Source organism: Scyliorhinus canicula, chromosome 19 (genome assembly GCF_902713615.1).
Source record: "Scyliorhinus canicula chromosome 19, sScyCan1.1, whole genome shotgun sequence".
NCBI lineage: Eukaryota > Metazoa > Chordata > Chondrichthyes > Carcharhiniformes > Scyliorhinidae > Scyliorhinus > Scyliorhinus canicula.
Genome location: NC_052164.1, coordinates 38,331,970 through 38,347,910, shown reverse-complemented (window position 1 = coordinate 38,347,910; position 15,941 = coordinate 38,331,970). Strand labels below are relative to the sequence as shown.

Genomic DNA, 15,941 nt, shown 5'->3' with positions numbered 1-15,941 from the left:
GGATATGTTTTGCCAAGGTAAGATAACCAAAGTATTCCGAGGATTCCTGCTTTTCGTAGAATTTATTGTAAGTTTAGTAATTATATTTGCATGATGTCTATTTTAATATGCACAGCAACTCAAAAAAGATCAACTGCAATTCATTAAATGTAAATTAATCCCTACTAAAGGTGCTGTTTGGTGATTCCTGCAGATCGTTGGTAAAGAGAAATAGCAAAAAGAAATGACATAGAAACAAAATGTGCAATATATTTCTAATTGTTATTGTTATTTTAAAACTAGTTAACTGGAGACCAATCCAGTCACAAAACAATCAGCTGAGTAGCACCTTTACAGCATTAAATCTCAAAGATGTGATTTATTGTTCCTCTTTTTTATTATCAGAAGATGAATAAACTTCTATCTTTCTCCAAGATTAACAAGACCATTGTGTTGGCCATTAAAAATATCAAAGCGCTCTTTCTAATTTGCTAAAGGCTAATCATCTATCAATATGTGTTAGATAAGTGCATAGTGAACCATATGGTCCTTATATAGTCATAAAATGTTGATCCACTCACCCAAAACCATACCTTTTATTGTTGATCGCTTCTGTAGCCAATATATTTCTGGGAATTAAGAATTTAAGCTTTGAGTAAGTATTAAGGAAAAGCTTAATTTCTTTGAAAAAAGAATTCTCTTGACAATTGTTTGACACTATGAGAGAGTTGATCCTGAAAAACGGTTTGCTGTCGTGAAAAGCTCTCATACCAGAAAGTACAAATTAAACATGAAGTTAAAAGTAGATGAAATGGAATTTTTCTACCCAACTGCTACCAGGGAAAACCTTCTAAGCAATATAAATGGGTTTAAGAACAAATTATGGAAGATCTAAGGCATTTAGGTAGCTGATGTTGATGTCTGAAAAAGTGAAAGACCTATTGACCCTAAGAGTCTTTTTCTCTATATCTAAAAATCATGTTTTCACAATGTGTTTTGTCAGATGGGGAGAGATCACCAATCTTCAATTCTAAAATGGGACATAATATCCAATGTCAGTAAATTTACAATTATCACCAACATATTTTAGAGCAGAGCAGATTTAACTGTGATCAAATACAGACCCCAGTGAAATCAAATACATTCTGATAAATTTCCACAAAATTACAATCAGAGGCAGAGATAAAACTGCGGAATGCCTTTTAAATGCCCAGAAGTTATCCACTGCAGCTTATTCAGATAGAAGAAAGTCTAGCAGCCTCTTTACAGCCAAGTTAATTCTCATCCAGACCAAAACATGATATCTAGGTGCACCTTGCTGTTTTGATTTGATTGTAAACGTTCTTAAATATATATAGATAATCTTATGCAGAGATATATCTACGAGTCTAATAATGAGATTTTCTTCAAAGATTTATGTAGTGTTTTATCTGGTTGACTCTTAAAATGCCCTCAGGGATGGGCAATAAATACTGGCTCAGCCAGCGATACCCACATTCCATGAAGGAATAAAAAGAAAAATTGGATTGGGTGGTAGAACCTAATTTGTCTCATGCACACCTAGATTTTTTATGGATTTATTCTTTCACAGGATTTCAGCATCACTGGCTAAGGCAGCAGTTGCGTGAATATTCTTCTCATGCTTTAAAAATAGTAGGCTTCTGTGGAGACAAGTATGAGAAAAACAAAATCACTCTTTGTTCCTCCCTATTTCAAGCAAACCCTCTTCAACACCCTTAATTTTTTTGTCAAATTGTATGTCGCAGTTTCTGTATGATGAAAAGGTAGGAATGATGCTCTTGTCTAAAATCACAAATCTAAAGAAAATGGTTGAAGTGCACAATAAAGAAGATGGCCCGGAGGAGGAAAGCTTATCCAGCATGGAATATAACATACACAATTCAGAAGGTAAATGGCAATACGACAACTGTAGAAAGAAAAGTTCTTCAAAGACCCAATTAATTAGAAGCTCAAATCAAGCTTCTGCATCTTGGATAACCTACAGACCAAAAAGAGTCTGCCTCCTTTATGCAAACAGCACAGCTCTTACTGAAACTTTGGATGAATCAGGACAATATTCTGTATTCACATTATGTACAGGCAAAGTCAATATTTTTCATGAAAAATGAGCTGAAGCCAGCTTTTAAAATCCCTATCATCTAAATTCAAATGAAATGTAAGCAGAAATTTCACCTTCTGAAATGTAATAGAAATTTTGCTTTCATCACACTTATGCGAACATATTTTAGAGTACAAAACATTGAAATTGATGAAGAATCATCCAGACTTGAAACATTAGCTGTTCTCTCTTCACAGATGCTGTCAGGCCTGCTGAGATTGCCCAGCATTTTCTGTTTTTGTTTCAGGATCCAGCATTCACAGTAATTTGCATTTATATTGAAATATCATTCTTTTAAATGTATTTGGAACTATATATTAATTATAGACAGGTTAATTATCGCAAGCAAAGTGATAACATAGTGAAGCTCCTGTTAATTGTGCTCTGAAAATTAAAGGCCGATGGTCCAATTTTTAGTACAAAATAAGGACACCGGTTTATTATGGGCGAACTAAATTGACATCAAATAACATTCTTGTTGTTAGGTAATTTAAATTATGGGGCTGGTTTAGCTCACTGGGCTAAATCGCTGGCTTTTAAAGCAGACCAACAGCACGGTTCGATTCCCGTACCAGCCTCCCCGGACAGGTGCCGTAATGTGGTGACTAGGGGCTTTTCACAGTAACTTAATTGAAGCCTACTCGTGACAATAAGCGATTTTCATTCATTTTCATTTCATTATTAACAGGTGCAATTACCATAGTACCGTTGCAGTCATTTGTTATCTTACAAGTTTGTGGGTAAACTTGAGCAGTATAGTAGCATGGTGGTTACACTATGGCTTCACAGCGCAAGGGTACCAGGTTCCATTCCCAGCTTGGGTCACTGTCTGTGCGGAGTCTGCACGTTCTCCCCATCTCCGTGGGTTTCCTCCGGGTTCTCTGGTTTCCTCCCACAAGTCCCGTAAAACGTGTTGTTAGGTAATTTAGACATTCTGAATTCTCCGTGTACCCGAACAGGCACCAGAATGTGGCGACTAGGGGCTTTTCACAGTAACTTCATTGCAGTGTTAATGTCAGCCCACTTGTGACAATAAAGATTTAAAAAAATGATATATCTATTATGGATTTCAAAGTCATTTGATTTCTGCAGTATCTTTATTGCAATTTGATTATTCCTTTTTTCAAAATTTTAACTGAATATTTTGTTGTTGGTGATTTTTAACCATGTTCAGGATACATTGAGAAAATTCCTTTGTCTCAAATCCTTTAATATCTTTGGCTAAAAATCTATCAATCATTCACCTTTTTAACATTAAGTATTGATCTAGCACCAGTTGTCACCTGTGGGAGTTTGTTCCAAATTTCTAACGCCTTTTGCGTGTAAAAGTATTTCCGACTTTCATTCTTGAAATGACAGAAATTTATTTTAGACCATACTCCCTTGTCCAAGTGTACCAAACAAGCAAAATTAATTAATCCTAATCTTCCCTATCTGTACCTCTTAACAGCTTGAAATCTTTGATCAAAGCATTCCTTACTCTTCTGAATTCTCGGGAATACAATACTGGCTTGTCAAATCTCACTCTGTAGCTTAATCCTTGGAGTCCAGGTACTATTTACAAATCCATACTGGTGCTCTCTGATCAGCTGAAAATGTTCAAGGCATGAAGGGCTGAATTCTACAGGGCACCATGATCTCTGCCATTTTTCAGACTGATGAGAAGTGTGCACTGGTGTCCCCCATGGATCATTGTCAGGACTAGTTCTCTTTTTGACATATTTAATGGCTTGGATTTGGGTGCACATAGCATAATTTCAAAGTTTGCAAATGACACAAAACTCAAATTTAGTGAACAGTGAGGATAACAACATTCTTTAGGAAGACATATATGGACTGGTGAAATGGAATCAGAATCAGAGGTGACAGGCAAAAAAATATCTTTTTACACTACGAGCAGTTATGACCTGGAATGTACTTTCTGAAAATATGGTGGATGATGAAACAACTTTTAACGGGGAATTGGATAAATATTTGATTGAAGTGGAAAATTTTGCAGCGTTATGGAGAAAGAGAACAGTGGGATTAAAATAGTTCTCTCAAAATAGTTCTCTCAAAGAGCCAGCATCAGTATGATGGGCCAAATGATGTCCTGTGCTTTATATTTATGAAGTTGTAATGTGTAAAAAACAATGATCAAGTTCTTCTGAGCGTTAATAACAAAAATCAGAAAGCAAGAATATTGGAATCATTTAAGATGCAGATGGGAGCGGGGGGGGGGGGGGGGGGGGGGCAATAGGGTGGGGGGTAATACAGAAATCAGTAGGCTTTCTTTCTGGATGGCTGGGGTGGGAGAAGGGGAAAAGAGCAACATCATTTCCAATTCATAATGATGAGATGGGTCAAACTTTCAAAATCAGAAGTGATGAAACCTCAAAAAGCTGGGCTGAACTTCTTCGAAACATAACAAGGCTGCTGTACATTACAAAATAAGTTTCAGGTTTTAGGGGGAAAATACGGTGTATAAAAAATGAAAACTGCTTTCAATAGGAAAAAAGGGCACATTGTGGTGCGTGAAGATGATTTCAATAGGGGTAGGACAGTCATCTGATAAAAATGGCGGTAGCGCAATGAGCATACTTTCTAGACTGTCCCCATTTCATATCTACCCTTTTTGACAGATTATAACTGCCTGTGGAAGTTACAAATCAGGATAACTAGATATGGAACAAAAGGTGATATGGTGCACATTTTCTACCATTACAGCACAGACTGGAGCCAGCAATCTCAACATTTAGTAATTAAATTTGATATGTCACGCACTCCTTATTCACCAATCATGCCTTTAGTGGCACTGTCCTATTATGAAATGAAATTAAATGAAAATCGCTTATTGTCACAAGTAGGCTTCAATGAAGTTACTGTGAAAAGCCCCTAGTCGCCACATTCTGGCTGCCTGTTGCACAATTATATAGGCAGCTGCCGCCATTGTCTGCTGTCCCTCAATTGAAGGACAATGTCTACTCAGCTTCTCACTTCTACCATTTAAGGGAGATCCTCAAATTCATCCCCTCACAAATGAGGCAAATTAATTTTGTCCTGGCTTTCCAGGAGATCCACATGGGGCTGGTTTAGCAAGGGATGTGATTTAGCACAGCGGGCGAAACAGCTGGCTTGTAATGCAGAACAAGGCCAGCAGCACGGGTTTAATTCCCATACTGGCCTCCCCGAAAAGCGCCGGAATGTAGCGACTAGGGGCTTTTCACAGCAACGTCATAGAAGTCTACTTGTGACAATAAGCGATTATCAAGTAGTTAAAAAAGTCAACAAAATGCAACCTCAGCAGGTAGAAAACAGTCACAAACAAAACCCACAGATATGACAATACACTGACGACTTTAAAGTAGCAAAGCAATGAAACCCTATCTGAACTATCAGACCTTTGTTGGCGCTCAGCAAAAATGCCACTCCACTGTTGGGGGTTTTCACTCCATCTTTCCCACTAATGTTCAACCTATCAATGGAAGACTCTTTAGAACATTGGTAGTGACTGGGTCAGATCTTCTGAAGTCCACGTTTCTGCACTTGAAATTTTGTGCAGTGATGCAACGGCAGCAGCAGTAGCAAAATGGACAGCATCAAAGAAATAAAGCAGAGTTCACAAATTATCCATACTTTATTGTTATAAAGGTTTTCTCCTATTGTACAGTAATATTCTGCATGTTCTTGTGACAGAAAGTTAAATAAAATATGCAGTTTATGCAATAAGCTAGTTACATTTCTTTCTAGTTTTTGTTATATAACATTTTAAAACAGATGGAAGAAGCTGCTTTGTAAGATGTTTTGGGGTGTTCAGAAGACCGAATTGAATCAAATAGCTCAAGATCAAACAGAACTGACTACATGGGAAAACATTAATCAGAGTAATGTAGCCCCAATTAGACACATCCTTATATCATGATTAATAGCATGCACAAACTGTAGCACAATCTGCTCAACGTTACCCGCCTTTTTTTTCTCCCTCATCATCGCTTGTGCCCAGAGATTGAAATAGTAATTGCAGAATTAGAACTCAGCCTCAAGGAAAAACTGGGCTGTATCCAACAATAAGCAAAAGGCAAATCCAAATAATCAATTACACACAATTGATAATTGGAAGCAGATTCTCCCAAAGGGCAAGCGGCTTTCTCTTTTTATGGACCTATGCGACAGTCTATCTCAAAGAATTATGAGCAATGGTGTATTTGCCTGCAATGGCTTGCATTCCCCATTCTGTCATCTGACTGACAAGCAAACGCGTGTGAGATATTGCTATACTGGTCTCTTTGTATCCTCAAACAGAGCAAGGTCTTTAATACTGTACTCCCCCCCCCCCCCCCCCCATTAATCTATAATACAATTGTTTCAAACATTTTTTTCTAAGTCAGTTTAGAATAATTAAGTAGCGTGGTTTTACTGGATGAAAATTCAGAATACTGAAACCATATAGTAACTGCTGATCTCACTCAATCCAAATATAAGGCATTTATAATCTGAGCTTGAAACATGAATTTATAACAAATTCAATTTATTTTGTCATGCATATTGCAAGGCAGCACGAGTATTTCAAATTACTGTGTCAAGCATAAGCAGAACAACATAATTTGAAATGCAAACATATTTAAGCCCACACTAGATACCTGCTATAAAATGGATGTGAAATAAATTAACCTGGATCATAATGATGAAAACTTCAGTATGATTTAATTATGTAAATACAGCTTCTGATTTGCAGTCACCAGTGTAATAAACTCTCAAATGGTGGAGCCTTTTCAGGCATCCAGACACTCATGGCATTATTTTATGATGAAATTGTAGGAAAAGCATTCCTAACGTAAAACACATGAACTGTGGTGAGTACAATAAGCAAAACCCGGTTACTACAGGCAACCCAGTTAGTTAAATATAATCAACCTTGCAGAACCAAGCAGATAATCATAATAGATGTCTGAATTGGTCTGGGAATAGAACTTATTGTAAATGAGAAGTGATTATAATACCACTGTCAAATATTTTTCATGGCATTAGTCACCCAAAAACAAATTAACCAAATATTTTTTTAAAAATTGATCACGGTTGTTACTGGTTAATCTAATCGATGAATTATAATTTATCGAGATTTGAGTCAGTTATGTGTCTGTATCCATTAGCTTATAGATTCCTTAAGCTCTCCTAAACACCACTTTTCGCAGAGTTGCTTATTCACAGAATACTTTGTATATGCAAAAACTCAAAATAAACCAAACTTCAAGAAATTTTACATTTACAGTACATAAAAACTTCAAAAAATACATGGGTTTTGGTAAAATATACATGCTTAGTTTCTGCCATAAACAGAAACTTATGACATTTACCTTTACAAGGATCGCTTAACCTACAAACATATTTACACAAAGCAGTATGTTAGAACAGTACCACAAAACCAAATGAATTTATTCTTTAAAAAATATTATTGCAGTACTCTGCATGTATGTCATTGTTTGATGAACCTACAAAAGCAGCATCACCTGTACAGAGTTCAGTGCAATTCTTTCCACTTTATTAAATTATAAGCTATAACTTATACAAGACTATTGAATTTTACAACAGCCCTGGGAATAGATCTTTTCTCACAAAGATTTTAGACATCTCTCCAAATTCCATTGGTATACTGAAGCTAGCTTCAGCTGAAACGAATGTGATCTATTTGAGATGTCACGAGAAAGTCTCTCCGTTCTTCTTTCAATACATCAGGACCCCCAAATCTGCATTCCCTCACTCACATTCCAAAATGGCGAAGTGACTCTGCAGAGCTATTATTAGGGCCTATTACACACAACTCCTGTTCTTGGTTTATCTCCCCAGATTTCAATGGCAGGTCGCATTGAGATGTGACCTCCATAGGTGCCAATCATTCACTTTATGAATGTCAACCATGTTTCACTTTTCATGGCTACATTTTTCAGCCTTCACTGATCAGAGGTTATGGAACTATTTAGGATCAACATCCATTAGGATCCTCGCATCGCTCGACAAAAAGCACCCAAATACCATCCACCACCATATTAATTTAGGCATTGCAAGGATTCTATAAAATGGAGACAGATTAACATGGATGTGCACTTCTTTACACACTTAGATGGGAGTTAGCAATGGGGTAAGAGGAGGCCAACCGACTGAATATAATATTGGTGCATTCTGTCACTAATAGTTAAGGTATTAACCTAGTCTCTTGTTGAGTAATGCACTCAAAGAGTTTTGGGAAATCCAAATAATTGGTTCGAACTTTTTGTTTTTTTTAAATAAAAGAAACTGGAAATCCCTGATATTACAAGCACACAAACTGCAATATATTCTTGGGCCTGAGCCTGAACTCTTTGGCTGTTGGAAAAAAGATCAGTCTTTACTGCAACTATGTAGCTTTTTCGTACCAAACTAATTGTTGGTAGAGTTATTTAGTGAAATGAAGCCAGATGCCAATTTTTTCACCCACTGTAACTTGCTTCAAGTGCCATGACTGGGAGGATGTTGGAGTTCCTGTCCTGAAAAGATAGGATGGAGGAAAGGATGAAGATGGAGAGCGGAAGCACCTGCTCCTGCAGGTCGAGGGGCAAAGAGGGCAGGGTACAGAGCATGGGGGACTGGGTGAAGGGCTAGGGGTCCTGCGTGGAGAGCTGATGCAGGTATAATATGTATTGGATGGCTGGTCAGAAAAGTGGCAGGATGAGTAGGGTAAATAGATGGTGTGATATGTGACAAGGAAATGGGGGTCAGGTGAGGCTGGGGTATGTGATGGATTTGAGCAAGAGTCTGTGGATGTGCGTGTGGATGAATACCCATGGCAGCAGCTGCAGCTGCCTGATGTTGTAATATAGCATGGTGAACAGTGGTGATTGATGTTGCTGTTGCAGCTGCTGATGGTTGCTGAATATGAAATTGTTGGAGAGTTGGAGCTGGAGCTAAGGCAGTTGAGGTAGGGAAAGTCTTCACTTGCTTAGCCAGAAGCTGTTGTTGGATGTGCTGTTGAGCTGCCTGTTGTAGTTTACTGTACTTCTCCATTTCTTCAGGGGTGAATGTTATAGGCTGTCTATCGAGTGGGGCCACCGATGAATCTGCATCCTCTTGGGAATCCTCGTCAATTTCTTGTACTTCAGCCTGTGGAATATAATTGGAGAATGGCTCTGGATCTGGGACATAATGCATCATAACTGCTTCACCAGAATCTGGTGGTCCCAATTCTGAAGGTTCTTTGATAACTTCAACTTGTGTGGTTACATCAGAAATGTAGGCTTCTGAGATAGTTTGAGTTTCCAATGTGAAACCTTTATGAATAAACTGGGTTTGACAAGAAACGGGTTGGATTTTCTCATTTAGAGCTGATATTTCTTCATTTTCAGGTTTTTCTTCTATAGTTTGAATCTCTCCTGGCATGGTCCAATTTAGTTGCTGACTGACTTCTTCCTTTGCCATATCTTTAGGCTCTGCCAGACACTGCTCCTCTTCTTTGTCCCCTTTCTCCAAACAAAAGTCTTCAATTTTCTTTGTTGGAGGCTTTTTGGTTGTCGGCAGTTTTCCGATTAAAGGAAGCAGTGCCTTATTGCCCAAAGCTGGGGGAAGTTTAGGCCCAAAATAACCCTGAGGGGGATCTTTTAGTTTAATTCCTACTTTATTAGGTATTGTTGCAGCTTCACTATTTGTTTCAGGTTTCTTTTCAGTCTTTTTAGACTGAATCTTTTCCAAAAGCTGTTTAGCTGTTAAGGAATTCCTTTCTTCTTGTGTTGGTTCATCTTCTAAATGCATTTTTCTTGTGCTGGAAGGGGTGTTATTGGGGTTTCTGTGAAAAGTACTGCTCAGTTTTATACTATCCGCTTTGTTTGCTTCCTTCTTCAAAAGATTGCCTTTTTTCACCAACAATCTGCTTCTGCTGTAACAGGGAGATTTTGACCGATATACCCGGTCTCTTGAGAATGACCTACTGGAGTTCCTTCGGCTGGATCGTCTATCACTTGAGCTATCATGGCTATGTGATCCTTTGTCTCTTGAAATGGATCTTCGTGAGGTACGGTGCCTAGTGCTACCACTGCGTTTGCGGCTATAGCTACGGCTTCGTTGCCAGCTTCGCTGTGTTGCGCTCTGACTACGCCGCTTGCTTCGGCTCCTGCTGTGGCTGTTACTACGAGTTCTACTTCGGCTATGTGTTCTACTGATGGTCCTGGCCCTTGCCCGAGTTCGGGTTCTTCCCCTGCTGCTACTTCTGGATCTGCTCCTACTTCGTCTATAGTCATCATCTGATGAAGAATATTTGTGCTTTTTCCCTTTGTGTCTTGATCTTCTATAGTCATAATCTGAACCATGAGATCGTTTAGAGCGATGTTGTGACCTATCACTGTAGTCACTGTAACTATCGGAATAGCTTCTTCGACGACTATATCTACTACAGTCTGAGGAAATATCGGATCCAGATGAATATGACCTATGCGATGATCGCTGGGAGGATGAATGGCGTCTTCTTGATCTACTGGAGTAACTTCTGTCACTTCTTGAATCATAATCGTCACTGTAATGGGAGGAAGATTTTTGTCTAGACCGTTTTCTATGAGATTCATCATAACTATCAGAGTCTTCATCTCTGCTGCTGTCACGGCTCCTATGCCTAGTTCGGTTCTCTTTCCGACTAGTTGTCTTTTTCTTTGAATCACTGCAAGAACCTGTCTTTTGCTTTTTGCTACTGGGCTCCTGAGGACAATCCTCTTTTCTACTACTGTTGCTACTACTTCTACTACTATCTTTAACAGCAGCAGGTGTATGTTGGGAATGATCCTGCGATCTGCACCTTTTTTTCTGCACTTGGCTACATTCCTCCATTATTGTAGCCATCTGGACAGGATATCCTACAGCAGTATCTTTGCTTTTCTCATCTACATTTTTACTTTTGTGTTTACGTTTCTTTCTTTTTTTCGAATTCCCATCACGTGCTTCACCATCCTTTTGCTTTTCCTTTTTCTCATTAGCTTTCTCCTTCAAATGCTTGCCTGATTTTTTGTGCTTCTTTTTCTTCTTATGCTTGTGCGATTTCATGCTCTTGTCTTTGCTATTGGTAGTTTTATCATTTTCATCAGCTTGGACTTCAGATTTTCTTGCACTCGGGCAGGCCTGTTCTTGCGGTTGAGTATCACCTTCACTTATTATTTTCAATGCAGCTTTACTGGTACTGATGTTACATTTGTCCTGAGAATCTTGATCATGTGCATGTGAATTCTCACCGTCTTTTTCTTTGTTTTTTCCTTTAGTATCCCTATTCCGTGCCAGCTTAAACTCAAAGTAAAGGGGATTGCAACTATAAGAGATGCATGGTTCACTCTTTGTAACCATCAGTAATTCTGAGGGCCACTGAAGGGTGGTACTTTCATCCTTGCTTAAGACGGGAAAAAAGGGACCAGTTGGTTGTTTAGGTCCATTGAAAACTTCTTTATTTGCTGAACTGTTCTGTTTTCCTTCTTCGCAAGCACTAGGCTTTGACGGTGAGGCCTCACAATTCTGTTTGCTTATGGTCTCAGGGGACTTTGCATCTTTGTCAGGCTCCGTGTTTGTTGCTTGATTGGCAATATCATCATCCTGTTGTACGTCGTCTGTCTCATTTTCTTTGTCTTCCCAAGGCTTCAAATCATTTTGTAAATCTGGGCTATCTTTTGTAGTCTCCGAATTTTTCTTACTGACACACTTACTTGACTCTTCCGTGGCTTTCATAAACAACAGAAATGGAAAGTTAGGTTTCACTTTGCAATGTGCAGGAGGAATGTAATGATAATATTCCGGTTCTGACTGACTGGTATCATCCTCTTTTCTCATCATCTTTTTCAACTTTGATAAGGTACTATTTATAGAGTCATTATCACTTTCTGACTGACTAGCCCCTTCGGTCTTATCAGAGTTTGCTGTAGTTTCAACCTCTATCGACTTTGGTGATCCTTGATCGGAGGACACTTTATCATCAGGGTTTGCCGTTTCAGATTCATTTGGCTCCTCTGCAACATCACTGAATACTGAAGCTGAAACGTCAAGCCTGACTGGTACCTTTTTCGCAAAAGAAAATGACACTCCAAGTTTTTGTAAGGGAGTGCTAGAATTGTTCTTAAGCTGGCTGATGCTAAAAGATTGTACTGGCTGGTTGCTCTGACCTGAACTGGCAGAGCTTCTGCTAGCACAATGACCTGTGTTGTCAGTTTCTCCTTTGCTGTCTCCCGATGTGCTGTCAGATATACTCCTGTTAACAGATGGTAATGTGGACCCACTAGTTTTTCTTCCACTGCTATCACTTGTGCTGACAACCTTTCTGTCATTAGCATCTTCATCAACAGCAACAGTCGTAGCTCTGAACATAGGACCACTTCCTGGGGCACTGCACAAAAGAAAATAGAAAATGTCAACTAATAGTGCAGATGATTGACTGATATTTTAGCTTCAACAAGAAAACAAGCAATTCATTTTAAACAATTAAAAATCACAGGCATCAAGTGCTAAAAGCCAATGAGAAGCACAAGTAGCAAGAGATATCAAGAAAAACTGCAAATGCTAGAAATTGGAAATAAAAATAGAAATGGCTGGAATTACACAGCAGAAACATCAGCATTGAAGAGAGAGATTAAAGTTTCATGTATAGACCCTTCATTAGCTCTGGTCTGACAAAGGAGTCTACAACTGAGAACAACATTTCAGTTACTGATGGATCCGCTATGCAGTTCGCATTTCTGTTTTTTTAAAAATGAGTAGCGACAGTTCACTTGAGGCACAGTTGTGAGGCTTTGCCACCTAAAGAAAGCAGGCCAGCAATTCTTGACAATTAGGATCATTAAAAAAAAATCCAAGCGAAATGCAAAGGTCAAACAGTTTAAAAAGAAGCTACAACACCAGATGAAGATCTGTCATTATGGATCAAAACATCTTGGCAGAAGCACAAGACTTGTACTGCACTGAAGAGAGTGTCCTGCATATTTCAAAACAAAGGAAAAAATAACACTCAAAAGGCACTTCCTTGACATAGCGTTGAATTTCTCAATTTGAATCAGAATGACTGAAAAGAAAACCCAATAAATTGAATGCCGCAATAAAAAAATTCTTATTCCTAAAGATACATATGCCACTCATGTCTCCTATTTCTGTCTTTATCTCACATTCCTCAACTAAAACAAAATGCTAAACCTAAGGATCACAAAGTTGATGTGATCAACCTCAGGTAGCTGCACTGTAGGCTGACAGTGGAACCGTGTATTTTTTCTGAGCTATGTTCTGGTCAGTTCTGCTGTGCTGTCTTCCGCTAGGGAGTGCCTAATAGTGTATAAAAACACATTTCTGTCCAACAATTTGGGAAAGCTGATGAAATATTTCAGTGCTGAAACAATGCCTGGAAACTGCCCATATGGGCCCACACCTTTTGAGTCTAAACACTGTGGTCTAGAAGTATCATACAGGTGGGCAAAATAATTCACTGATTTTTAACAACAGCTGAACCCTACTTCAGAATGTGACATAAAGCTTGCATGGCAGTACAAATACAATCCCATGGATACACACATTCAACTTTAAAATGTTGTGACCACTGAACATAGCTTATAATTGGAAATGTGGTAGAGGTTGTTCTGTGCAATAGAATGCATACCATTCCTGTTGTTTTCGCTGCTCTGCAAGCTCATGGAGCCGGCGAAGTGCCCTCTCCTGCTTTTTCTCATCTTTGCGAGATCTTGAGGAAACATTACGAGCAAATTCTCTTTGCTTGAGGTCTTTTAATCTCTATGCAAAAGGGAAAGAAAAACATTTCAACTGTAACCACAAAAAAGAAAAAAAAAACCTGCTGAAAAATATTCCAGAGCAGTTAACTTTGTTTTTGGGGTGCATTTGTGATGTGCTCTTTTCTTTACAATAAAGAACATTAGAAACTATACAAACAAAATTCCCCAATGAATCACAGCCTCGGTTGTGCATTCACTCGTATGCAAGACTGTAAATCGTTCTTTTTTGGGGAAGGGGAAGAGAGAGCGATAGAGCAAGAGAGAGCGAGAGAAAGAAAATTACGGGTGGAGCAGCCAATTTGTACACAAGGTCAATGTTCCACCACAACAATTTTTACAAGATTGTGAACTGTGCATTGCATTAGTGCATTATCAATACTGCTTTATTCTGTTCTGCCAGCACAGAGATTTAAATAGCAATCTGCCCTCTTGATTCCAATTATGGTCCAGGCACCCTCTGCAGATTTAAAATTAGAAATTACCAAGCAAGATAGATAAGGGAGGTGATATTAAACATCAGCAGCAGGAGCCAAGGTTGAATATAGAAGGGATAGTTGTTATTTAAATATTATAGTGCTGGAAGAACAATAGTAGATAGGAATGGGTTGGTTGAATTAAGAAAAAAATGGTGATTAAGTATTTGTAGACATGGTTGATAGGGAAGGGAAAATATTAGTGGGTAGAAACACTGCATTGTTGATACAAGAATTGTGGATTTGGGGAAAAATTTTGGAAGCGTGGACAAGCCATCTAATATCAGAGTTTATACAGCCGTCACTTCATCTATCATTTTGATGCAAGTTAGCAAAGTAGAAATCAAGGCAATACATCAACAGGAACTTCCATTTGGTTAACCTTGTCATATCTTGCATTAATTATATTTAATAATTTACTAAAGACCATTTTCTTTTAAACTTACCTGTTAAAAGTAGTAAACAGTAACATTGGCTTCATTCCCTGAAATAAACAGTGGATACTTTGGGCTATGAGAATAGACATTTTTTTTGAAAATGAACTTTCTTTCTTAAGCAATGACAGTCACTATAATTGCAACTTTAACAAAAGAAATTCCACACACCATGGAAGATCAAACAAAATATTAAAGGTTGACCCAGAAAATAACTCTATGGTCAACACGGTACATTACCAAGGGACAAACAAATAGTGCCACACTCAGGAGGGTTTTGTGTCTGTAAAATTCAAATAAAATACTGCGAATGCTGGAAATCTGAATTGAAAACCAAGTATTGGAAAACTGAGCAGGTTTGGCAGCTTCTGTGGAGAGAAGCCGACCTTAGTTCTGAAAGAGTCATATTAGTCTCAAAATTTTAATGGTTTCTCTTTCCACAGTTGACAGACCTGCTAAGTTTTTCGAGCACTTTCGATTCTCATTTTTTTCCCTGTGTTGGTTTGTTATTCTATTTTCCTTACCTGATACTTTTTGGCAAATACGGAGTCACAAGCAAATCGTGCAGGTCATCTACATGTTTTATACTGGTTCTCTTATCGGTTATTGGCATCAGAATAGTCACGTATCCCAAACTGTTAAATACAGTTTTTATTTATCGACACTGCTAGGCTATTTTTAAACTTAAAGCATCAAAAAAGCTGCCTTATATGTAGTTATTAGCTGCAAAAGGTTAATCCTAGCTGCAATACTTGTGAAGGTTTATAAATGCCATAATTTAAAAGTATTGGGCTCTTGAAACCTATTCAGCAGAGTGGGTAGATTTGGGAGAAGAAATTGGAATATATTTATATTCCATTCAGACTTTAGTTACTCACATCAACATGAGAAAAGGGGCTTCATGGAACAATGAACAAAGAGGAACCCTGGAAGGAATAAAGTAACAAATGGCCCTCTAAAATCACAGGGAGAAGACCACATGTCAAAAAAGCACCTTTAAGCATTGCAATTATATACAGATGATCAATATCAGAGCATCATTTTGTAGGGACAGAGGAATGAGGAGGTGATGGAGTAGTGGTATTGTCACTAGACTAGTAATTCAGAGACCCAGGGTAATGCTCTGAAGATTCGAATTCCACCATGGCAGATGGTGAAATTTGAATTCAATTTTTAAAAATCCGCCATTAAA

At 38.3% G+C, this 15,941-nt stretch overlaps 1 protein-coding gene across 16 annotated transcripts in view; it reads right to left on the bottom strand.

The window, feature by feature from the left end:
- Window positions 1-5,695: 5,695 nt before the first annotated feature.
- gpatch8 (G patch domain containing 8) overlaps window positions 5,696-15,941 on the bottom strand; it is a 212,368-nt gene continuing 202,122 nt past the window's right edge. For 14 of the 16 annotated variants that reach the window (XM_038778715.1, XM_038778726.1, XM_038778729.1 and 11 more), the window contains 2 exons: window positions 13,713-13,843; window positions 5,696-12,455 (listed from right to left, as the gene is read on the bottom strand). In XM_038778715.1, the coding sequence (XP_038634643.1) occupies window positions 8,561-12,455; window positions 13,713-13,843 (4,026 nt within the window). In that variant the 3' untranslated portion in view covers window positions 5,696-8,560. Of the gene's footprint in view, window positions 12,456-12,964; window positions 13,041-13,712; window positions 13,844-14,761; window positions 14,782-15,941 lie in introns of those variants that run through there. The other 2 variants (XM_038778731.1, XM_038778732.1) reach the window with 2 other exon arrangements.